The sequence below is a fragment of the Neolamprologus brichardi genome, chromosome 12, assembly GCF_056152115.1.
Source record: "Neolamprologus brichardi isolate AB-2024 chromosome 12, ASM5615211v1, whole genome shotgun sequence".
Classification (NCBI taxonomy): domain Eukaryota; kingdom Metazoa; phylum Chordata; class Actinopteri; order Cichliformes; family Cichlidae; genus Neolamprologus; species Neolamprologus brichardi.
In genome coordinates this window covers 38,730,001-38,753,887 of record NC_142115.1, presented here as the reverse complement: position 1 = coordinate 38,753,887, position 23,887 = coordinate 38,730,001, and the positions used below count along the sequence as shown (strand labels likewise).

Below are 23,887 nucleotides of genomic sequence, written 5' to 3'. Positions count from 1 at the left end.
AAATATGACGAAGCTTCGTGATCGAGGTTTCTGATCAGCATCAGATCCATTGTTGTGTTTCACACGGATCAGTTTCCGACTTGTTTTCATTTATTCTTTACAGGTTTTCATCTCAACTTTCAAAATGTCTTTTATTTTAAAAGAATGTTTGTCAGAATAACCGCAGCCTCGTTTAACTCCTTCAAATCTACCAGAGGAAGTGACATTATTACAGAACATCTGTTCAACCAATGACTTTCATCCGATTTCCACGTCTCCTTCATCGAGCTGTAAATCCAGTTTAAAGTCTCACAGCTCCGATGTGCAGCCATCGCCTTACTGAGCATGCTCAGTAACAAAATCATTCGGTTTAGTTCAAATCTTCAAAGCAAAGTTTCTGCTCTCACCTCTCAGATTATTTTACAGAGAAATGTTTACATTGTTTAGCGATTTATCACCAAATGGTAATGTCTCTGATTGGAATGTGCTCATTTTGCAATACACCACTAGCTTTCATCTGGCTTAACAGAGAACCGATAACCTCGGCGGTGTTATCTCTGATGAACGGCTGACTTTGTTGAGCTGCGTGCGGCCCTGAGACTCGTCTGCATTTCATCCACACAAAGAGCAAACAGAGTTTCAGGAACTACAGATGTTACCTGATGGGACACGTTGAGGTCAGAGTCATCATCCGAGATGGCTCTGACTGTAACCCTCGCCATCAGGACTTGTTTTGTTAATCAGGTCACAAAAACGACCCAAAGCTTCTCTCTCAGAGGGACAGCGTTTGGTTGGAAGACACAAGGGTTTCACTCAGCTGACATCGGTGCCCTCTTGTGTCTCCGTGGTTGCCTGTCTCCTAGGTAACAACCTCGACGGGAACAAAGTGTTTCTCGTGTCGCTCGGCAGCAGAAAGAGACAAATGGATGGAGAACCTGCGACGTGCTGTTCACCCCAACAAGGACAACAGCCGGCGGCTGGAGAACGTGCTGACGGTGTGGGTGGTGGAGGCCAAAGACCTGCCCGCCAAGAAACGGTAGGCGGCGCTGCACCAGCCCAGCTGCTCCAAGTATCGCAGTTACATCTGTGAGCTGCAGGGTAACAGTAGAACACAAACAGTAATCCTACTATGTTTAGTGCAGGTAGTAACCAGATTACTTCTACTACATGTAGTAATCAGAGCATTTGTGCTACCGGCAGTAATTAGAGTATCGCAGACATTCCTGCAGTTTAACTAATCCGGTCGTTAAGTGATGACGTGACGAATCCCACTTCCGGGCCTAAAGTAGTCTGCGTTTAATATGCTTTTGTGTTGTTAACATGTTTAATATTTTGTATTTTCTTCTATTTAATCTCAAAAAGCTCCTAAAACAGTCAGTGATCACTGTTGACCTCCCTCGGCTTTTATTACCGCTAATCATTTATTTAAGCTCAGTTTTTAAAACCTTAGGATGTAGCTACAGCCCAGCCCATGCAGCAGTATATGAATGACTAACCTCGTATTGTGGATGGATTATCTCAGTTGTTCTCCTGCTGAAGTTTGGTCCTTTTACAGCATCCTGCCATGTGATTACATTTGTTCCTGACCACCGAGAACACTCACGTTAACTTTTATCCAGTGGAAAAAAAGTTAGCTTGTTTATATTATGCTAACATAGCTGTGTCGCTAGCGGTCACGTAGCACATTATATACCAGCTAGCCAAACTTCAGTAACCCTACAAACGTCACTGCTGTTTAGTTTTCTGTCTTCATTTATGTTGGAAGTGATAACAGAGCTGTACGTTTGAATTTGTTTCCAAAACCCCGCAGTCAGGACATGCTATATTGTATTTAGATAGAAGCTAGCGAGCTAACTTCCTGCTAACTTCTAACTCCGTTAAATGTCATAAATTCCGTTTTCATGGATGCCTGGATGTTAAACTCAATTGTTACACCTGGTAGAGCAGAACGCTAATCATTTTATTAAAGATGAAAGACTTTAGACAGTTTTTCAACTCTCAGTAATGCCACAGTGATCGTTTGATATATGGAGCTGCAGCGGAGTTTAGGCCCAGACACGGCTAGTGACGTCAGACTGAACGACCGGATAGTGTGTGGACACATAAAGTTGGGTGTCATCTGCATAGCAGTGTAAATGTATGTTACGCCTTCTAAAGGTGGACGTGGCTCGCACTGTGCTGGCGCTAGCTAGAGCAAAGGACCCAACATCTGTGTCGCGCTGGGTGCTGCAGTCAATTTTTACAGCTGCTGTACGTGTACGAGATGCGCCCGCTTCCTGTCATTTCCAAACACGTATCTCTGACTTTGTTTAGTTAAAACATGCATGGCAAAGAAGAAAGCTGTGTAACTAGTGAAGAGTGTGACGTTTCCACAGCACAGCTCTCCTGCCGAGGTCCACAGAGACATGAAACAAATGACTTACTGTACTATGAGCACGGCGTGGGCGCGCCCTCGCTGGCGTGCACTTTGCTTGACGCAGCAGGAAACTGCTGCAATCAAAATGAATAAGTTTCTATTAGATGACTGTGATTCAGACCACTTGCAGTAATCATAGTACTTGTACTGCATATAATAACTGCAGGACTTGTGCTGCAGATAATAATGGTAGTACTTTTACTGCAAACAGCTATTGCAGTACTTATATTGTAGATTGCAGAAGTGTGCTGCAGACAGTAGTTGTAGCACTGTAGGTATTTATTTATTTATTCTGTGTACTACTGAATCTGTTTATTTGTATTCAAACGCAGTACTGCTGTACTTATTCTTAGTTTATGTGTAGTTTTACAGTTTGCACCTTCGATCCATGAGGACGACATTTCACACGACCACTAATCACAGTACATGTGCTGCAGGTACTTCTGCGAGCTGTGTCTGGATGATAGCCTCTATGCTCGCACGTCCTGTAAGCTGAAAACTGACAACATCTTCTGGGGCGAGCGCTTCGATTTCAGCAGCCTCCCACCCGTCGCCTCCATCACGCTGCACCTGTACAAGGACACCGACCGGAAGAGGAAGAAGGACAAAAGCAGCTACGTCGGGTTAGTCAACATCCCGGTCGCCACGGTGACTGGCAGACAGCTGGTGGAGAAGTGGTACACGCTGAGCACGCCCAGTACAATCCGAGGTATGTAGATCCACTCGGGCTCGTGCGCTGAGGTCAGGTGTCTCATTCGTGTCACCCTCTTAACCTGTCCCACCCGATTTCAGGTAAGTCGTCTGTGCCAACAGTGAGGGTCAAAGCTCGTTACCAGAGTATCGTCATCCTGCCGATGGAGCAGTACAAAGAGTTTGCGGAGTACATCAGTTCCAACTACCTGCTGCTCTGCTCCACCTTGGAGGCCTCAATCAGCCTGAGAGCGAAGGAGGAGCTCGCTGCTGCACTCGTGCACATCCTGCACAGCACGGGCAAGGCCAAGGTAACCCCGCCCACCACACCTGAACTCTACACCTGGCCTACCACCACCACCTGTTCTTCTTTCAGCCCAGTGACCTTTCACCCCTCACTGCAGGACTTCCTGACCGACCTGATGATGTCAGAGGTGGACCGTTGCCGTGACAACGACCAGCTGATCTTTAGAGAGAACACATTGGCGACCAAAAGCATTGAGGAATACCTGAAGCTGATTGGACAGAAATACCTACAGGATGCACTTGGTACACACACACACACACACACACACACACACAAACACGCACACACACACACACACACAAACACGCACACACACACACACACACACACACACACACACACACACACACAAACACACAAACACACAAAAGCCCCCCTGTGTGCTTATTGTGATATTTATTGATCAGCTGTGTGTGTGTGTGTGTGTGTGTGTGTGTGTGTGTGTGTGCGTGTGCGTGTGCGTGTGCGTGTGCGTGTGCGTGTGTGTGTGTGTGTGTGTGTGTGTGCGTGTGCGTGTGTGTGTGTGTGTCCAGGCGAGTTCATCAAAGCTCTGTACGAGTCTGATGAGAACTGTGAGGTGGACCCGTCTCGCTGTGCGACCTCTGACCTCGCGGAGCATCAGGCCAACCTGAGGATGTGCTGCGAGCTGGCATTTTGCAAAATTCTTGACTCATACAGGTACGCACACAGATCACGCACACCACTGGCGCTCCAGGCCGGCACACGCTGACTCTCGCCGATTGTCACTCAGGGTCTTCCCCCGGGAGCTGAAGGAGGTGTTTGGGTCATGGCGGCAGGAATGCGGCAATCGAGGACGGCCAGACATTAGCGAGCGCCTCATCAGCGCCTCGCTGTTCTTGCGCTTCCTGTGTCCGGCCGTGATGTCGCCATCACTATTCGACCTGATGCAGGAATACCCTGATGAACGCACAGCGAGAACCCTGACGCTGATCGCCAAAGTGATTCAGAACCTTGCCAACTTCAGCAAGTACGCCACGGCTTTTATTGTGAAACAATACAGGGCTTTTATTTGGAAAGGACAGCAGCCTTTTTTCTAACGGGGTGTAGGCCTTTTATTTTGATGGAATACAGGGTTTTTATTTTGAAAGGAGTCCAAGGCTTTTATTTTAAAGGAGCAAAGAATTTAAAAAAGAATTTATTTTGAAAGCAGTTTGGGGCTTTTTTTAAAGGACCGTGGGGCTTTTATTCTGAAGGAGTGATGAGTATTTATTGTGAAGGAGTGGAAGGCTTTTATTCTGAAAGGAGTTCAGGACCAGTATTCTGGAAGAAGCACAGGGCTTTTATTGTGACGTACCAAGCTTTTACTTTGAAGCCTCTGTACCTGCACTGTGCACGGCTACCTGCCAACTGTATGTGTGGTGCACGCTGACGCTGGCGGTCTTACCTGTCGCGCAGGTTCGGCACTAAGGAGGAGTACATGTTGTTCATGAATGACTTTGTGGAGCGGCAGTGGAGCAGCATGCAGCGCTTCCTGCAGGAGATCTCGAACCCCGACGGGCTGAACCACACCGCCGGCTTTGACGGGTACATCGACCTCGGCCGTGAGCTGTCCAGCCTGCACACCCTGCTGACTGAGCTCGACCAGGTAATGCACCTGTCCTGGCAGATGACTCACCTGACTGCCCAGGTAACTCCCTGACTGCTCTCTCTCTCTGTTTTCTCCAGTCGTGCCTGTCGAAGCTCGGCCCTCTTCCTCGAATCCTCAGAGACGTATCGGCAGCGCTTGCCAATCCAGGGGGTGTGGCCAGTGCAGGGGGCGTATCTGTTTCTTCCCCAGAGCCTCAACGTGTAGTGTCTCCGCCCCCTCTCTCCCCAGCCCCCCTGTCTCCGCCCCTTTCTCCACCTCTGGCGACCTGTAATCCCTCTGTTGGCCTGCAGGGCGGCATGGGACTTGATGGAGGGTTAGCATCCTGTGTTTCCTGTTAGCATTAGCATCCCCAGTGGTGAACAGAGACGGCTCTCACATGGAGCTTCTGCACATGCTCACAGCTGTCTGTGCATGCCAGCGCAGGAAGAGTCTGGCTGATGCATGGCTTAAATATCTGACGTGTTATCTGTGTGTGTGTGTGTGTGTGTAGATTGGTGGACTTCACCAGACTCCCCTCGCCGACTCCTGAGAACAAAGACTTGTTTTTCGTCACTAAAGGGTCGAGCCTACAGCCTGCGTCAGGTGACCTTTCACCTCTCTTCTTTATCCACGTTCCCATTTCTCCACCACACTGTCACCCCTGACTCTTCCTGTGATGTCACTTTCTCCAGGCATGCAGGGTTCTCCAGCACCAAGCTCCTCCTACTCAGAGTCCAATGAGAATGAGGCCCCGTTTGAAATGACCAATGGAGGTCGGAGAGAGGGGTCCGAGCTGAACAACGAGAGCCGCAGCTTGTCTCTGGTGGACCTGCATGACACCTCCCCTGGCGACGGCCTCGACGATGGTCAGTGGCAGCGCAGGACGGGGCTCCTCCCCCTCTCCTTCCAGAATCCCGTCTATCACATGACCACCACATCACCGCGGCAGCCACAGCAGCAGCAGCAGGCTGACGCCACACCCTCAGACGGCTCGGTGGGGTCGCAGGGAAATGCAGACGACAGGAACACCATGGTGACCAAACCGGCGTTTCTTACCCAGATGTCAGTGGGACTGACAGGGGGGGAGAGGGGGGAGAGGATGTCTGCTATGTCGAGCAGCAGCAGTGGCGAGGAGTACTCGCGGCGAGCGCTGTCCCTCAGCGAGACACTCACAGGTAGAGTCCAGGGTCGGGGGTCAGAAGCAACAGGAAGTGTTTGTGTGTGTCAGTGCTAGGACCAATTCTGTTTACATTATACATGCTTCCCCTAGGCAGCATCATTAGAAGACATAGCATACATTTACACTGCTATGCAGATGACACCCAGCTCTATCTGTCCATGAAGCCAGATAACACACACCAATGAGTTAAACTGCAGGAATGTCTTAAAGACATAAAGACCTGGATGGCCGCTAACTTTCTGCTTCTTCATTCAGATCAAACTGAGGTCATTGTACTCGGCCCTGAAAAGCTTAGAAATATGGTATCTAACCAGATTCTTCCTCTGGATGGCATTACCTTGGCCTCCAGTAACACTGTGAGGAACCTTGGAGTCATTTTTGACCAGGATATGTCCTTCAACGCACATATTAAACAAATATGTAAGACTGCTTTCTTCCATTTGTGCAACATCTCTAAAGTTAGAAATATCCTGTCTCAGAGTGAAAAACTAGTTCATGCATTTATTACTTCCAGGCTGGACGACTGTAATTCATTATTATCAGGATGTCCAAAAAACTCACTGAAAAGCCTTCAGCTAATCCAAAATGCTGCAGCAAGAGTCCTGACAGGGACTAGAAAGAGAGAGCATATTTCTCCTGTTTTGGCTTCCTGTTAGAAAAATTCAAAATGCTTCTGTGGGATGTTCTAATCGCTCTAATAGGATATTATGGTCGACAGTATCGAACGCTGCACTAAGGTCAAGAAGGACAAGCACAGAGATGAGTCCACTGTCAGAGGCCATAAGAAGATCATTTGTAACCTTCACTAAAGCTGTTTCTGTGTTGTGATGAGCTCTGAAACCTGACTGAAACTCTTCAAATAAACCATTCCTCTGCAGATGATCTGTTAGCTGTTTGACAACTACTCTTTCAAGGATGTTTGATATGAAGGTTGGAGGTTGGCCTATAATTAGCTAAGACTGCTGGGTAAAACCGAAACCAAGATCTAGAGTGTGAATAAAGTGGTGGGTGGGTTTTTGCCATTAGCTACAACGACACTCACAACCAGCAGATTGCTTTATATTTTTGGACGAGGCCTGAAGTTTGAGGATCAGGTCTGATTTACCTTTGGTTGCTCCCACCTTTCAGGTAGCTCCGTCCCACCCCGGCAGAACTCCTCGGGCCCCCAGAGACGAATTGATCAGCCTCCTCCTCCGTCCTCAGCTCCACCCGGACCTCCTCGAGGCCGGACGCCTCCCAGCATGCTCAGCGGCGGCAGTGGTGCAGGATCCGCCTACCCCCCACGTCCCACCTCTGGCAGCATGATGTCATCGAGCCCTGATTGGCCAACCAGCAGCCAGTCACGGCTTAGACAGATGTCGTCATCGTCCAAAGGAGATAGCCCTGAGAAGCAGCGGCCGGCTGCCAAGGTAACTAGGCTGTTACCACGGTACCACGGAGTCATTTTGTTCAGGCGTTCCTGATTTAATGATCAGATGCAAGGAGGCGGTCCTCATACCTGGACTGTCTAAGGTCGTGGGCGGTACCTGTTCAGGTGTGTTTGTGTGTCCAGGCTCCGTCTCCCTGCGCGTTAGACCGTACGGCAGCCTGGCTGCTCAACATGAACTCCACCTCCTCCTATGGTGAGGCTGAGGATGATCGCCATGATGACAGCCTCGTGGAGAAGGTAAGGTTCTCAAAGCTCTGGGTCAACACTGGTTCTACTGGTCCTGCTGGTTCTGACGGTGTGTGTGTGTGTGCAGTACCAGCAGGAGATTGCGTTGCTGCAGGAGAAGTTGCGCATTGCTGCACTGCGTCAGGAGGAGTGTGAAGCACGTCTGATGGTCCAGGATCAGCAGAATCAGCGAATGCTGCAGGAGTACCAGGTCTGTGACCCACCTGCAGAGCAGCTCAGTCACATGACACAGCAAGACCAATAGCAGTGTGCGTGTGTTTCAGGCTCGTTTGGAGGACACAGAGAGTCGGCTAAGGAGACTGCAGGACGACAAAGACCTGCAGATGAACAGCATCATCAGCAGGTGGGAACACCTGTGTGCGTTACCATAGAAACAGTACTTGAGGGTTGTGCTTGTTCACCTTAGCAAACAGACAACAAGGAAAAAGACTCCTCAGCAGCCACCTAGAGGTTGAACTGTGAACTGCAGCACCAGCTCCACTGTGCTCGACCGATTCAGATGTCAGAAATAATCAACTTCACCTGACACCTGTCAGGTGCCTGTCCCTCTGTCCCTCTGTCTCTCTGTCCCTCTGTCTCTCCCTCTGTCTCTCTGTCCCTCTGTCTGTCTGCCCATGTGTGTGTGTGTCTGTTTGTCTCTATTCCTGTCTCTTTGTCTCTCTGTCTTTCAAGTCTGTTTGTCTCTCCATCTGCCCGTCTGTCTCTCTTCCTGTCTCTCTGTTTGTCTCTCTGTCTGATCACCTGTCTGTCTGTCTGATCACCTGCAGGTTGATGGCGGTGGAGGAGGAGTTAAAGAAGGATCACTCTGACATGCAGGCTGTGGTTGACTCGAAGCAGAAGATTATAGAGGCACAGGTACGTCTCCATCACCTGAAATCTGTATTTGAAGCCTCAGAGTTTACGACTGTAGAAGTGACCATATTTTGCCCAGTGATGGTGGAAGCAGGTGGAAGTGCTCATAAGCTACTCCAGCGTCATTATGGCGTCTTAAAAGACGTCTCGAGCTATTCTCCATCCCGGAATGAAGCTAACGGTAGCTAGCATAGCTGAGTTTTGATGCATGTCTGTAAAAACATTTTATGTACGACATCATAATTAGGTGAAATATGTTAGTGAAAAATATTTAATGTTCTTCATATTTAAAGCGTATTAGCAGCACAAACAGGAACAAATGTAAAATCCCGCCTCCCTGTGACAGCTGACTAAAGATCAGGTGGACATGTTTGTTCTGAGCTTACTCTCACCTGCCCGTCTCACCTGTCTGACTCTCAGGAGAAGAGGATTGCGAGTCTTGACGCAGCAAACACTCGTCTGATGGCGGCTCTAACTCAGCTGAAGGAGCGTTATGCCGTGACATCACAGAGGAACGGCCTGTCTCCGAGCAACACGTCATCGCTGCAGATCACCGAGAACGGAGAGTTCCGCAACTCTGGCAACTGCTGAGCTCTAACTGGCTGCACTGCAAGGAGAGGGAGGTGCTTAGCCTTATGAGGCGGGGCTAACCCATAGACTTTTACAAATGAACCTCTGACCTTAATCCAACTCATTTCCTGTTTTTGTTTTGCACGTTTTCTCTTTGAACTAGTTAGAGTATGACATCATATCCTGTTTACGTTTTGGTACTTCCTGTTACGAATCAGAAAAACGTTCCCGAAACCAAAATGGACATTTGACTTTACACGACATGAAGCAACCCCACCTGTACGCGGCTCCAGGCTGGAGGAACATTTGTTTTAGACGCTTTGACTTTCGATTGTATTTTAAAGGAACAGTCCGACCTTTGTGTCCGAGCTGCCTCACGGAAACTTCCTCATCCCGGTTAGCCTAGCTTAGCACAAAGACTAGAAGCAGCACCACAACTCCAAGTGATTGTGTTGGCCCCTCAGGGCTGCCGTAGCTTTGAATATTTTGGTCACATGGGCGAGGCGTGGGAGAGTTAGAGATGCTAGTTTGTTGTTTCAGAGAATTCTGATTTTAATGTAAACACCAGATTTTATTGTAAAGCGGTCCAAACTTTAAATTGTGATGAATAGTTTGTGAACACGTGCACACGACTGACTGTCTCTGCTGTGCTCACTGTGGCTTCTGTCTCCGTGTTCATGTTTCCTTATTGTTATTTATCCACGTTGGTACTTATAGAGACGCTCCAATAAACTAATACACCGTCTACCTGCTCATCACACACAGACGTGCATGTCGATAAGAAGCTTTTATTCATGCAGACAGCTCAAAGGTAAACAGGAAGTGAGGTCACAGGGCCTGGAGATAGCGCTGGAGTGGGCTAATGGACCAGTATTCGAACTCCCAGCCCAGAAACCAGCCGGTGAAGGTCGGCGGTTCGAATCCCTGCTTCACCGTCACGATGGGGGTTCGAGGGTCACGATTGGCTGGGTCAGTCTCGATGTAGCGCTCAGCTGCAGGGAAAAAAAAGGTTTTATTTCAAACGCCTCAAAAGTTACGAGTTTAGACTTTAAATGACAACTGAACCGATCCTTCGAGATATTAGACGAGTTCAGCGCAGAGGACACACGGCCAGGTAACGCCCACTTCAGCCTCCCGTCGGTCTCACCTGATGTCACCGCCCGCGTCTTCTCCTCCTCCTGAGCTTCGTTTCCAATCCAAACGAACACCTGCAGCAGGACAGGACGTGAGGACACCGAAGAGATGCAGACATCTTTAACTGTATGAACAGAAGGAGACGCCCACCTGGTCCCAGGTATCCAAGATCATGACATCATCAGGAGCGAGATCATCCTGCGTCAGCTCACCTGGAACTTCATCTACCTGAAACACAGATTCACCTGTGAAGATTTGTTTAGCAGCGAGCCTGGTCTGAGGTCAACACGCCAACATGGCGCGTCTTTGTCCCGCACTCCTCCCCCAGCCAGCAGACGGCCGGCCCTCTGCTTTTCTGTTTTATTGTCTTTACAGTCTAAAGTGTGTTTAGGCGACATTGTTGTGATTTTGTGTAATTAAAACTGAATTGAAAGAGGATATAATAAAGTCGAGCCTGCAGGCGTCTCTGGATTTAGAAGTTTCAGTTTCCACCTGAAGCTGAAACCATCGAGCTGATTGTTGACTGATTCATCTTGTAAACATGAAACTGGCTTTGCTAGAACTTTGTAGTAAACAATGATGTGACGTTGGCCTTGCTGCTGGAGAACCAATCATGTGACGAGCTGACCGACCTTGAAATTTCCAGTCTTGTTGGAGCAGGCAAACAGCCGCGGAGGATGAGCGTCCATCTTGTTCTTCAGCCGAGCAGACCGACAGTAGTCCTGCTGCCCCCCCAGCGTATCCCAGAATCCACCTGTAACCGCAGGTGGTCAGTTTATGGTTCTAGTATGTGCACATTGGTAAATATTTCACCTGTCCTCCCCACCTTGCTCCTCCCCCTCGTCCAGAAGGGTGGGGGTCACATGCAGGATCTCAGCCAGCTGTTCGGCTCCCTTCAGTTCGTCCGGGTTGCTTCTACTGCCTTTCCACATCCAGGATCCAGAGGGGAAAACCAGCAGGAAAACATCGTTGGAGTTCAGACGGGAGGAGGACGGCTCCACCTGACAAGAGCAGAGGAGTCAGGCTCCACCTGGACTAACAATGCAGGTTCAGACGACGTGACGTGATCGACGTGATCTTCGACGTGATCTTCACGCAAGGCGTGAAGATCTGAACCAAAACCTTTTGGACCAAAATGTTCCTGTGCTAAAACTAAAGTTCTGGACTCAAAGTCTGAGCCCTCAGACTCAAAGTCATCAACCAGCAGTCTGGGACGTTCTCTGAACCAAAGGAACTTTGAATTCTGGACTAAAACGTCTCCAGTTCTCGCCTCACCTCCACAGTTCTGGTGTTTCCTGCTGGATTGGCTCTTATCTGGAACAGGCGAGTGTCTGCAGCTTCTGATTGGCCGTTCTCTCTAGAAGTCCCGCCCTTGTACACCACCAGTGGTTTGTCGCCAAACAGACTCATGAGGTGGGCGGGCTCTTTTCCTTGAATGACCCGCACCTGCACACAGGTAACAGTAAGAGCCTTTCCTGCTCAGAGGGTTGGGCTCGGCGTTCCCAGCTGGCTTACCTGGACAGCACTTCCTCCCAGCTCATCGTCCACCTCAACAGCCAAGAAGGCCGATGCCGCAACCTCGTCCTGGGTAGACTCCGCCCCCTGCCTACAGAGGGAGTAAAAACATTAAATTAGAAGCAGGTTTCCAGCACTAGATGGCTCCTGCTGTGGAGAGCACGCATGCAGCGCCTCACCACATGTAGATGATCTGCCCGCGTCGGTCGCTGTGCTGGTAGCGATACAGGATGATGTAACTGTCTCCTCCATAGAACTGACCGTAGGACGCCGAGTCCACGGGAACCTTCTCCGAGCCTTCGACCCTCCAAATCTACGGACAGAGACGGACGTGTTTGTAAGGCGGCTCTGCGACCACGGACGCCACAGCTTTCAAAGAGAGATTACTTTTTGAGATCAAAAACCCAAAAGCTGGAAAACAATTAAAAATCACCTCGTGTAAGTGACGTCACTGACTTACATGTTTGTATCAAGATCCTGAGAAACGTCCAATCCAAACAGAGGCGTGTGTAACCTACCTGTTACACATGAGCATTCAAAATGATCCAATCAGAGTGCTTCGTGTGACCAAGGCTGGTGTCTTTGCTGCGTGTGACGAACTCTTATGTTTTGGCTTCGTCCTGCTCAGTGACAGGAAGCTCCTGAGCTTTCTGTGTAGACCGAAGGTGTCAAACTCTGGCCCGCGGGCCAAATATGGCCCGCAGCCTAATTACATTTGGCCCGCGAAGCCACACCAAACTATTATTAGAGCTGGCCTGCTGGTATTATACAGCTAATATATATAATTAAGCTTTGCTTGTTCCACATTCAGTTTTTCAGCAAAACGAGTCCATAAGGAAAGATTGATTCTTATATCTGGAGGAATAAATATTTCAGTAAATATTAACGTTAGCCCGACTTTGTTCCAGTTTTGAACTTTGGCCCACTGTGTGTTTGAGTTTGTAGACTAATGAGTGCAGCCGGGTGATAAGCTAGTGTGTCTGACTTACATGCAAATGTTTTATCAGCACACCTGTGGACACAGCTAACTCTCCTGGCACCAATGGAGACTGTTTTCCATCAGAGAGGAGGATGATGTGGCGTTCAAGCTCGGTTAGTCGAGTACGACTGGAGGAAGAAAAACGGCCACATTTCCATTCGGGTCAGTTTCCCCAAATAGTGCCCTCGAGGCACTTCGCTGTGAAGCTGTGTGAACGTCACGAGTGCCATATTTTCACAGACCTCTCAGTTACAAAACAGGAGACACTACAGGTGAACGCATCGTCTGCAATCTTCGTCATCTTTGAGGTTTTATGACATTTGAAATATGCAAATGAGGTCTGACTATGTGAAATAGACTTTGGATCATTTCTTTCCAGCTTGAAAGAAAACCTGTGACACAATCTGAAGGTCGACCAGTGTGAGGGGAAACCACCAGAAGAGGCACACCCGTGTGTGGACAGCTGGTGGAGGGTATTTAAACGAATGAAACAACCAATGATGGGAGCTGCTGGCGATCATCGCTTTGACTCAGTGCTGCATGTTTACAGCCTGACACGTTTGTTCTTCAGTAATATTAGTGCTAGTTCTGTCATTGTGTGGCTGTTAGGGAGGCGACAGTTACTTTGTACTGTACTTCAAACCCTGTTGATGGCGCTCAGTCATCCAGGAAACAGGCTGGTTCTGCTCATCTGGACGTTTTCAGTGCGAGAAACGTTTCACCGTCATCAGGTGACTCCTTCAGTCTCAGCTGACTGCAGGTTTCTACCTTAAACAGTCTGATCAGTGGTCATGACAGTCTGCATATTAATGATCATAAACTGACCTCACCATTGTGCAGATGTCCTGTTTATAATGTTGAAACCTGCAGTCAGCTGACACTGAAGGAGGATGAGGATGATGATGATGATGATGATTTTCTCCCACTGAAAACGTGCAGCTGAGCAGAACCAGCCTTTCGGGCACGTTACAGGTTTCTGCTTGTTCAGCGTCCACAGAGAACGAGCACCTGCCTGCTTATGCATCACTGCTCAGCACACAGAGCTCTGCGACATCACATGTTATGCTTTACGAGGTGGTCTTTGCTTCTCCCGGGATCCGCTCGAGTAAATACAAACAGAGTGAAGAGTCAGAAAGGCGCTATGACGCGGTAGATTTTCTGAGAGTCCTTTCTTCTGCAGCAGCGATGTGTGCCTGCACACACAGGTGACAGGTGGGTCAGTCAGCTGCAGGTGAGCCAGCCTTACGTTGAGGTCAGTCACACGCTGCAGCTGCCCGGGTTTCGTCGGTCAGGAGCCTCTCAGCTTCTCGTTGAGCTGAAACCTGCAGATGTTACTCAGGGCTGAGTAACATCATGCTTGTCAGGTGACGTGTACCTGAGCTGCCGACAGTCAGGTGTTCTCACCTGTTTTTCTCCGTCCCCGCAGTCGACCATGCCGTACTGCGCCGCCATGCCTTCTGATTGGTGGAGCGTAGATGCATCAAACGACACCTGTCCAATCACAGGAGTCAGCTTTGCTCTGGCTCGGCACAGTTTAGTCCTGGAAGCTGATTGGCTTACCTTTTCCATCTTTGCAATCTTATTGGACACGTAGGCGGTTCCCATGCCGACCGTGTCACTGGGGTCCCTCCAGTCCTTAAAGAACTGTTTGAAGAGCGGCCCCTCCCCGTGCTCGGGAAAGACCTGGACCTGGGGGGGAACACAGGTAGGACAGGAAAATCGGATCAGCTGTTTCCTGACGCCGCTCATCTCAGGTGAGACTGTGTGTGTGTGTGTCTACCCGTGTGAAGCTGGGGTAGTTCATCTTTGAGATGAACGACTCCGCGGTGTTCAGGACAGCGTGACGCTCCTCCGAGTTTGCATCTTTACCTGCACACACGCACGCGGTTAATTTGGACCGGCAGGTGTTACAGTCAGGTGACCTCCGGACGTTCAGTTTATTCACAGGTGGAAAAACGAGCGCTCCCTCTCCATGAGGAGTTCCCGGCCTGTCAGTGGGTCTTGCTGGTTTCACACCTGTTGTGCTCACCTTTCCAGATGAAGATGTGTCTGTTGGCTCCGTTGTCAAGAATGAAACACTCGCTGGACACCAAAGCATTCTGGGAGAACGGGCTCTCCTCGGCCACCACGGTGACCTCCAGGTCTCCGCCTGCATTCGACACCTGAGACGAGTCGCGTGTAAATCTTCAGACATCACGGGCAGCCACGGAGAGCTGATTGGATGACGATCCAGGTGAGAAACACCAGAGTTTGTTACCTTGTAGAGACAAGCCGCTTTCCTGTTGGAGGCATCCGTCTCGGTGTCGTCAGCCTGAGACTCGGAAAGCTCCGGCTTCTCCCCGAGAGCCTGAACACAGAGAGCAGTGAAAGGTCAGCTGAACGTCCCATCATGCACTGCAGCTTAAACAGCAGAACAGTTTCTGTATCAGGCTGTAGATGTGCCTCACTGCTGCTTCTGCTGGACGCCAGAGGGACTGAGCTGTGGTGCGTTTCTGTAAAGGAGTCTGTGATGAAATCACTACACACGATTTGCATACCTCTACCATCTTCTCTGGCTCCGCCCCTTCATCGCAGACCTGGAGCTCAGCCCGCCCGCACCTCTCATTGTCACGGATACCCTTAGACATCTGTCGAAGACTTAATTAATCGGGTATTCTGCTTTGTGACGTCATAAAATGATGATGTAATTAGGTGATGTCAGTACTCACCATGGTTGCCTTCAGCTTCTCAAAGTGGTTGCTGTGGGAACCAGACCACTGAATAATTTCCTGTAGAGAAAAACAGGTTTACGGCTGTACCACCCTCTCACACCTGTCCCGCCCCTGCCTCACCTGTCCCAGGTCCAGAATGAAGCTATCTGACTGGTTGAAGCTGTCCCAGCTGACAGGAACCTCCGTCGCCCTGACAGCACGCCGACCTCTGACATGCAGCAGTCGCTTAACATCAACATCATTGGTCACCATGTGCTTGAACCCTGAGGCCACGCCCCCTTTCTGTTTCCAGACAGGCAGGAAGTGATGTCATTTAGAATGAGCTCATTAATGAGCACAGAATCAGTGTAAGTACACATAGTAATTAGGGGGGCAAGGATACACAAAATTCACAGTTCGATATTTTTTTGATACAAAAAAAGTGTTCATGCCTTTTTAATTTGTCATTTATTAAAATTATAAATATATATTTTAACTAAAAAGTACAGTTTTAATTTAATGTTGCTGAAACAACAAAGTAATAAAATAATAAATCTGATCGAGGAATCACTCATCTTTGGAAGAGAGAGTTTATTACAGAGAAATGTCTCTTTCCAAAATAAAAGCTCTACTATACGCTTCTTCTGGGCTATATTCTCAGCAGCATATTAAACATATCAGGTCCCCATAAGGAGAATCATGTGCTAACGGCTGTCTAAATGACTCGGGTAAAGTTTGTAGCATGCGTGCTTGTTGTTTTTGTCTGCTTCCACTTGTCTTTGCACGAGGATGATGTCGGAGTAAATGTGCAGTCATATTCGTTGTGTTCCCACTAGTGCTGTCAGCGTTAATCTGAAATGACGTTAACGCCACAACACGGCAAATCTCCGTTAACGAGCTACCGGGGATCGCCCGTGCGTGGGGCTGGACGGCCAACACGTTAACGAGCTAACTGCGCTAACACACTAGTTCCCACCAATGTAATTGAGCATTGCTGGCACATCCAACATACTGTTTTACTTTAGTCCATGACGTGCTTACCTTCAGGGTCATACGTCACATGAAGACCAAAATAGTTCCAAACGCCAGATCTGAATGAGGGTGGGGGAGGTTCAATTTGCCATGTTGCAACGAGCTTAGCTTCTGTCTTGCTAGCTTGCGCTGCGCTCAGTGGATCTGCACTCGACAGTGCAGCCTAGGCGGAGTAGTCGAGCGCAGATCCACTGAGCTCTCAACACAGACAGCACCGTCAGAAGAAAAGTTGATAAAATAAATTAAAAATGTTGTATTGTTCATACATATGCCTACCCAACCGAAAGCACTGTATCGAACGGTTCAATATCGATGCGAGTATCGTTGCACCCCTAGTAGTACTTGTGTTGTAGTTACCATGTATGTGAGACCAGATTTGAAGTACCCGGTGAAGGTACCAGACTCGTAGCCCTGTACTTCGCGGTACTGGACCGGCGCCCCCTGCAGGAAGTCGTCCATCTGAACAGTGAGAATAGCCGCCGCTCCGCTCTCATCCTGAGAACACGCTGAACCTGAGACACAGTCGGCCAATCATAGAGCAGAACAGCTGGTCAGCTGCAACCACCACCAACACCACCAAGTACTTCAGTATCACGAGTCACAGTGCTACACCACTTCCCGTTTACATTTATTTTGACTGTCACTACGACATGTTCTCCAGCAGTAGTATCAGCACGTGAAATACTGCAGTACCCTGCCAGTAGTGCAGGTCGTACTGCAAGGCACCGCTGCGGTTGCTCGTGCTCTTCAGGATCAGGTACGCATCGCCGATGTAGAACCGGCCATACAGGCTCTCAGGAACAGGAACCAGCTCCATGTCCTCCACCCGCCACACCTGAAGCCCCGCCTCCTTCCCTGCACGCTCAAACTCTGAATGGGATACCATGATGTCACCTACAAGGGGCGGAGCCACAGAAAAGAAAACAGTCCAACCTGAAAACGTTTCACTGAAAGGGGCGTGGCAGACGCATTAACCAGTGGCGTGTATCTAATCCCCACCCACAATATCAGATTTACTTACTCTGGCTAACCCCAAGTCATGAAAACATTAAAATCAGTCACAGGACAAACAGGTGTGTGCTGCTGTACACATGTAAAGCTCAGAGCTGTTGGATGATGAATTTCACAGCAGCTCCCATAGCACAGGTGTGTGTGTGTGTGTGGTACTAACAGCGTTGTGTTCCTCTTGCAGTAGCTGGTTCATTGTGTGCACTTCCTTTTTCACAGGGCGAGGTTGACACACACAAACACACACCTGTGCCAATTCTGACACACCTGCAAACATGAGCTAACACACCTGACAGCTCACAGGTCGTCCAACCCTGAGGCTGTATGAAAACATCTATCAAGTTTCAACCTGTTCAGGTTGCATCAACACACACAGTTGGTTTTGACATGCATGTTTTAGCATGGTGTGTGTGTCGTATTAACAGCGTTGTGTTCCTCTTGCAGTAGCTGGTTCATTGTGTGCACTTCCTTTTTCACAGGGCGAGGTTGACACACACGGCGGCTGTGTCCCAATTCAGGGTCTGCAGCCTCAACGAACCTCAAGGGCCGCGTACTTAAAGACCACTAAGTCCGGAAGTGCGAGGCTTGTGAAATGGGACGGTCTAGCCTCCGTCGCGCTGCCCAGGTTGCCTAGCAACCATGATACTAACAGCTGGAAACGTTTCATACAGCTTTGTTTGACAGAAATGAAGGAGAAAATCTTTTGTTCATTTGTTTGTTTCTACATGAGCTTTGATCATTCTCTGATTAAGCTCAGCTATTGAACGACGTATATTTAAAGTAAAGGCTTTAAAACCAAGTTAGTACAAACGTCACTAATGTCACATGACTTTGCCGACATGTGGCCAACAGTAATGTTTTAATGTTCTTCATTATTAAACATTTGCACATAAGTGACATAATATTCAGTACTTCCTTAAAGTTTACTCTTCGGCGCCCCTCATCCACCGTTTTTTTTTTTTTTTTTTTTCAGCAAAATTATCCACACCCACCGCCGTGCTATGCATTCTGGGATATGTTGGGCCACGAAGTCTACACCGCCACGTCCTTAAAATTCAGGGAAATGAAGGACGCATTTGAAGGTCGCATTTCGAGCAGCCTTCGAATTGGGACAGCCTTCGTCGCGTCGCGGTGACGTAATCGGCCTTAAAATGCGGCCTTTAAGGCTGCAGACCCTGAATTGGGACACAGCCAAACACACACCTGTGCCAATTCTGACACCTGCAAACATGAGCTAACACACCTGACAGCTCACGGGTCGTCCAACCCTGAGGCTGTATGAAAACATCTATCAAGTTTCAACCTGTTCAGGTTGCATCAACACACACAGTTGGTTTTGACATGCATGTTTTAGCATGGTGTGTGTGTGTGTGTGTGTGTGTTCATCTCACCTCTGCGGCATTCACAGAAACCGTAAGTGAAGAAGGTTTTCTATATTTAAACATTTGAAATCAAGAAGTTTGAAAGCAGGAGGAGGAAAACCCGACAGACAGCAAATGCCTCCTCATTGATCACAGGTAACGAGCACAGAGGAAACACACCTGAGCAGTTACTGAGAAGCAAGACTGACTGTGGAGAAGATGAGGAGGATGAAGAGCTTCTGCGGAAAAACAAACATCACCTTGATGACAGGCTCGAAATGATGTCACAGAAACTCACCTGAAATAGAGGAACTCACCTGGACGTCCTCGCTGAGCTCCACCTGACTCTCTGATAGAAGAGGGCGGGGCTGCAGCGCCTTTTACCTCGGAAGCCCCTCCCTCACCTCACCTGTGATGATGCACATGCTCAGACCAGCTGAGCGTCCCTCTGATGCTGTCCGTGCGGCTCCAGGTGCAATTAGGTCGTTGTAGTCTTCTGCATGTTTCTGCATGTTTTCATACAGAAATGAACAGAATGCATTAGAAGCGTGTCTCTGATTGATCCACATGTGACCTGTGACGAAATCGGAATTCAAACTACTCAAAAACTTTATTTATAACTAAACATATTTTATTTACGATGTTCACACAATAATCAGTGATTCCTTAAAATTTCGTATGTAACTGAAAGTTCACGGCAGACTGTCTGACTGATAGAGGCAGGTCATCATGCTTTCTAACACTGACTTTAATGCTGAACTTTTTTAGAATTAATTTGATTACTAAAACTAATTACAGCCGACGACTCTCAAATTGATTGTTTTTAACTATTATTGACCCTGTGCACGAGAAAACGCTAACTTCCTGGTTTGAGACCGGATGTGGGGTTGTAGATAGAAGATATAGAAGAAGATATACTCCAAAATTGATGTCCAAAACTCGAAAACGGAAAGATGGCGTTAAGTTACAAAGAGCAGAAGGTGGGAACACTCACCACTGTTGTGTCATAAATAGTCAATTGAAGCTCTTATTCTGAAATCTCAGCATACGTTACGTTGACGGCCTTGTCTTATTGTGAAAGTTCAGATCGGATGTGTTTACGTGGAGGTTTCCGGTTGACACGGAGCGCTCAGCTGTTAGCACAGCTGGTCGACATGTCGCAGAAAACCGGGAATAAACGGGAATAATCGGGCTGACGGTCGGCTGGGGTCGCTCGGTTTAGGCGGGAAAATGGAGACGTTCGGCAGGTTCACGAGCATGCTGCTGCACGCGCTGGAGACGGTGAGTTAGCAGTTAGTTAGCTGCTGTTAGCTTCGTGAAAAGTTGGACAAAGTTAGTCACTCGGATGAGCTGTTTGTCACTGCTGACCCTGACCAATCTGCTGTCACCGACACATAAACACAGAAGCTAACAGGTGCTAACGTTAGCTTCAGAGTACTCCAGGTGTTTACGTGTTTACCTGCTGGAGATAGGTTTGTGTCAGGGCTCAGGAACACGCACAGGTAGAGACAGGACAGACAGGTATGTGTGCCAGCTGTTACTGTACTCCACTGTCACCTAATGAGTATACCAGTAAAGCTTTTTAAAATCAATTAAAACCAGCTTTATAAATAAACCTAGTGAACTGATCGAGACAGGTGACCTGGTCAGCACATGAAGTTCTACAGCTGCTGGAACCAAAACAGAAGCTGCTGTGCTCAGAGCTGTGATGTCAGCCGCCGTGGGAGGGGCTGACAGGAGCTCACTTGTAATTGGCTGATTCAGCCAACAAGTTCTGATCTATATCGGAACCAGGCCGTTTGAAGGCAAAGCAACCAGTGAGTACAGAGAACATGAAGGTACGATCAGCTTTATGGATCTGTACTCAGCTGGTTTAGGTCAGGGCTGATGAAGCACTCTGATTGGTTCCCTGGCTTGATGCATGCTTAATGATCCAGGTAAAGAAATGCCCCCCCAAATCTTCATCTGAACGTAGCGTTTCAGTGGGAGAAACGTTTTGTCATCGTCCGGGTGACTTCTTCAGTGTCAGCTGACATGTGTTTGCTCTTGGAACTGTGTCTTCATTCCACATGTTTCACATACAAGGTGCTCCAGGTAGAAACATGGGTGTGCCATGGGTTGCCCAGTGTCACCCAGTGTGTCCAACTTGTACATGGAGGAAGTGGAAAACAGGGCTTTGCTGTCCAACACCACCAAGGTCTTGGTTAGCCTTCTTGGACTGTGAGATCTCCATCCATAATGGGGGACAACAGCTGAGACACAGTTTTTCTAAACACCACATCTCTGTGGCTTTTTCTGGACTTCCTGTCTGTTAAGTATTCTTAAAAAACTCATTTTGACTCCGCCTCACATCTCACCTGTCTGTCAGAGGGAGCCCACGGTGGAGCTGTTTGACTCGTTTGTCGATCACTGGAAATCAATCACCAATTATTATATCGATACGACAGGTGAGGCTCTTTAACCTGCAGCTAGTTGTTACCACAGCCACACAACCAGCCAATTGAATTCCTCTGCTGTGTGTGTGTGTGTGTGTGTGTGTGTGTGTGTGTGTGTGTGTGTAGATGACAGTCGTCCTGTCAGACAGACGGACATCCCCTGGCATCTCAGACAGATGTTGGACATCCTGGTGTACGAGGAGAAGCAGCAGGTGCGTCAGTGTGACTCTGTATTGATCAGCATATCCATCAGAGTATTGACTGTCCTGTCTGTATTGATCAGGCCGTGGAGGACACAGGAGCCTGTATGGAGTACCTGCTGCAGCACAAGCTGTTGGAGACTCTGTGCACACTGGGGAAGGCTCAGGTAACGGTGCTGCAGTGCGCACACTCACTGATACAGTGAAAGCTGCAGGCTAGGATGATGATGATGATCCTGCTCTTCAGTCATAAATGTTCAGGTTGATGAGGTCACTTCCTGTCTGAAAGGCTAGCCTGCACATCTTAGAGGAACAGCTCGCTGTTTACTTCCTGTTTTAGTACCTGGCACTGAGACTGAGCTGCGTGGTCAAGTTTTATGGCCTGTAGCGCTGGGAGCTCACAGCTCTGATTGGTGGATCTTTCCTGAGTAACCCACAGACTGTATATGAACGATGGAAGCAGACATTGTGACATCAGCTGGTGAAGTCCTGATTTAGAGCTCAGAGATCAGGTTTTACAGCAAGAATAGTCTGCTTTACAAAGACTCCAGATTTAGTCTGAAGCAGCCATTGTTTGTTTACAGTCTGTAGGAACACCTGTCTCCAGGTGAGGGTCTCTGTGCTGAATCCAGTTTTAGCTTCAGAGCAGAAACTGAACTGTGAGCTAACACTGTAACGCTTCTGTCCTCTCTCAGTATCCTCCAGGGATGTCCCAGCAGGTGCTCCTCTTCTTCTCCAAGCTCCTGTCTCAGGTGCAGAAGCCTCTGCTGCAGCTGGTGAACGTCTACAGACCTGTGCAGGTAAACCAGGTGGAACATCTACACTGCAGAGGCTCGTCTGTACCTGTCAGTCCTCACACGGCTTACAGTGACACGCACACAGCAGGAAGTTTAGGTTACAGACAGTGTAGTGAGGTCGTCAGAGCGTAGGCAGGTGAGACGCTCCACCTGAGCACAGCACAGAGGAAACAAGGCAGCGTTTTATCTCTCAGCCACCTGGGGGACAGACCTGAAGCCTGGACACCTGAGGACACCTGAGGACACCTGAGGACACCTGAGGACACTGCAGCTCAAGCTGCTTATTTAAATCTTCCCAATAAAGCTAACCTTTCTTCACTTTCTGTCTACCACTGCCTGTGCTGACGATGTCACTATGTGCTCCGCCCCATAGAAGCTGATTTGCCTCTGTGCGCTTCCTGGTTCCCAGACTGAAAAGGAGGAAGCTCAGTTCCTATTGGTCGTCTGCTCCAGAGTGAAGCAGGATCCCCACACGCTCAGATACGTCTTACAGGTAACCTCAGAAGGTCTTAGGTCCACTTCCTGTCACGTGATGTGAGCTCATTATCACATGACTGTTATCTTTGCTTTCAGCTTCCAGACCAACCAGTAAGCAGTACACTGAGCTCTGACCAATCAGAGAGCAGCATGCAGGCATCCAGTCGGGGGACAGATCCTCCGCTGCCCTGCGGCCCCATCCAATCAGAGAGCTGTCTGCTGAGGGCCCTGCTCGGTCTCACTAAGAGCCAGGTCAGTAACCCGAACATCTCGCGGTGCATTCAGGTGCCGTCTGAATAACTGGAAAATGAAAGATGGCAGAAAGTTTTGACGAGCAGAGACGTCAGCACGCAGCACTGTGAGCTCTGACCAATCGCAGTCGGCGGCAGCGACACTGTGTGTTGCACTAACGACGGAGCGCTTCATCACTGTCCCTTCACAGAGCACCTCCGTGTGTCTGAAGGCCCACGAGAGCCTCCTGCTGCTCTGCGGGCTGCAGGCTGGGTCCTCAGGGGAGCTGCTGAGCACTCACACCCAGCTGGGAGAGCTGCTGGCTGTGAGGCTGCAGGACCTCTACTCCCTGCTGCCTATGGAGGACGCTGCAGAGCTGCAGAGCTGGCCTCACACGCCCTGGAGGTAAGAACACACACACGCACACACACAGTAGTGCACGATGCAGTACTGCAGACTGGTGTACTGCAGCATGTCCTCTTCCCCTCAGCTCTCAGTTCTCTCGCCTCAGCACTGACCCCAGCTCACAGTCTGTGGGTCACATGATCAATTTCTTCTGCTGGCTGGACTTCCTGGATCACCTGATGAGACAGGCACCACAGGTAATACTACCATGACAGGTACACAGCTGCTAGTAATGCTAATAATGCTCAGGGATGCCAGTGCTTTGTGGGTAGTTGCTGCCATGCTGTCCACACTCATGACCTGAGCAATCTTTGTCTCAGGTCCTCCAGGTGTGACGCTCTCCTGGCAGGGACTGTGACTGTGGGC

General features: G+C 49.0%; 3 protein-coding genes across 5 annotated transcripts in view; 2 read left to right on the top strand and 1 right to left on the bottom strand.

The window, feature by feature from the left end:
- LOC102794503 (disabled homolog 2-interacting protein-like) overlaps positions 1-10,884 on the top strand; it is a 22,840-nt gene extending 11,956 nt beyond the window's left edge. For both annotated transcript variants that reach the window (XM_087849598.1, XM_087849599.1), the window contains 16 exons: positions 843-1,015; positions 2,833-3,104; positions 3,188-3,396; positions 3,490-3,634; positions 3,926-4,070; positions 4,144-4,380; positions 4,809-4,998; positions 5,079-5,314; positions 5,492-5,583; positions 5,673-6,155; positions 7,289-7,569; positions 7,713-7,826; positions 7,903-8,025; positions 8,099-8,178; positions 8,603-8,690; positions 9,108-10,884. In XM_087849598.1, coding sequence (XP_087705724.1) covers positions 843-1,015; positions 2,833-3,104; positions 3,188-3,396; positions 3,490-3,634; positions 3,926-4,070; positions 4,144-4,380; positions 4,809-4,998; positions 5,079-5,314; positions 5,492-5,583; positions 5,673-6,155; positions 7,289-7,569; positions 7,713-7,826; positions 7,903-8,025; positions 8,099-8,178; positions 8,603-8,690; positions 9,108-9,278 — 3,039 coding nt within the window. In that variant the 3' untranslated portion in view covers positions 9,279-10,884. The remainder of the gene's footprint in view (positions 1-842; positions 1,016-2,832; positions 3,105-3,187; positions 3,397-3,489; positions 3,635-3,925; positions 4,071-4,143; positions 4,381-4,808; positions 4,999-5,078; positions 5,315-5,491; positions 5,584-5,672; positions 6,156-7,288; positions 7,570-7,712; positions 7,827-7,902; positions 8,026-8,098; positions 8,179-8,602; positions 8,691-9,107) is intronic.
- LOC102789574 (gelsolin-like) lies at positions 9,991-20,678 on the bottom strand. Of its 2 annotated transcripts, XM_087849606.1 has the most exons (21): positions 19,971-20,678; positions 19,386-19,472; positions 19,157-19,215; positions 17,301-17,501; positions 16,965-17,119; positions 15,717-15,878; positions 15,594-15,653; positions 15,423-15,512; positions 15,143-15,232; positions 14,915-15,047; positions 14,666-14,754; positions 14,446-14,574; positions 14,290-14,376; positions 12,086-12,219; positions 11,907-11,997; positions 11,667-11,837; positions 11,218-11,392; positions 11,024-11,145; positions 10,542-10,619; positions 10,405-10,465; positions 9,991-10,249 (listed from the first exon to the last, which is right to left on the bottom strand). In XM_087849606.1, the coding sequence occupies exons 4-21, from the start codon at positions 17,491-17,493 to the stop codon at positions 10,086-10,088; spliced, it is 2,184 nt and encodes a 727-aa protein (XP_087705732.1). In that variant the 5' UTR covers positions 17,494-17,501; positions 19,157-19,215; positions 19,386-19,472; positions 19,971-20,678; the 3' UTR covers positions 9,991-10,085. The 2 variants fall into 2 exon arrangements, with proteins under 2 accessions (XP_087705732.1, XP_087705733.1); XM_087849607.1 differs by lacking the exons at positions 19,157-19,215; positions 19,386-19,472; positions 19,971-20,678 and adding an exon at positions 17,779-17,946.
- Positions 20,078-23,887, top strand: part of fhip2b (FHF complex subunit HOOK interacting protein 2B) — an 8,323-nt gene continuing 4,513 nt past the window's right edge. Inside the window, exons 1-9 of the mRNA XM_087849608.1 lie at positions 20,078-20,257; positions 21,345-21,423; positions 21,538-21,623; positions 21,695-21,778; positions 22,307-22,411; positions 22,782-22,901; positions 22,982-23,137; positions 23,328-23,521; positions 23,607-23,718. Of these exons, the coding sequence (XP_087705734.1) occupies positions 20,207-20,257; positions 21,345-21,423; positions 21,538-21,623; positions 21,695-21,778; positions 22,307-22,411; positions 22,782-22,901; positions 22,982-23,137; positions 23,328-23,521; positions 23,607-23,718 (987 nt within the window). The 5' untranslated portion in view covers positions 20,078-20,206. The remainder of the gene's footprint in view (positions 20,258-21,344; positions 21,424-21,537; positions 21,624-21,694; positions 21,779-22,306; positions 22,412-22,781; positions 22,902-22,981; positions 23,138-23,327; positions 23,522-23,606; positions 23,719-23,887) is intronic.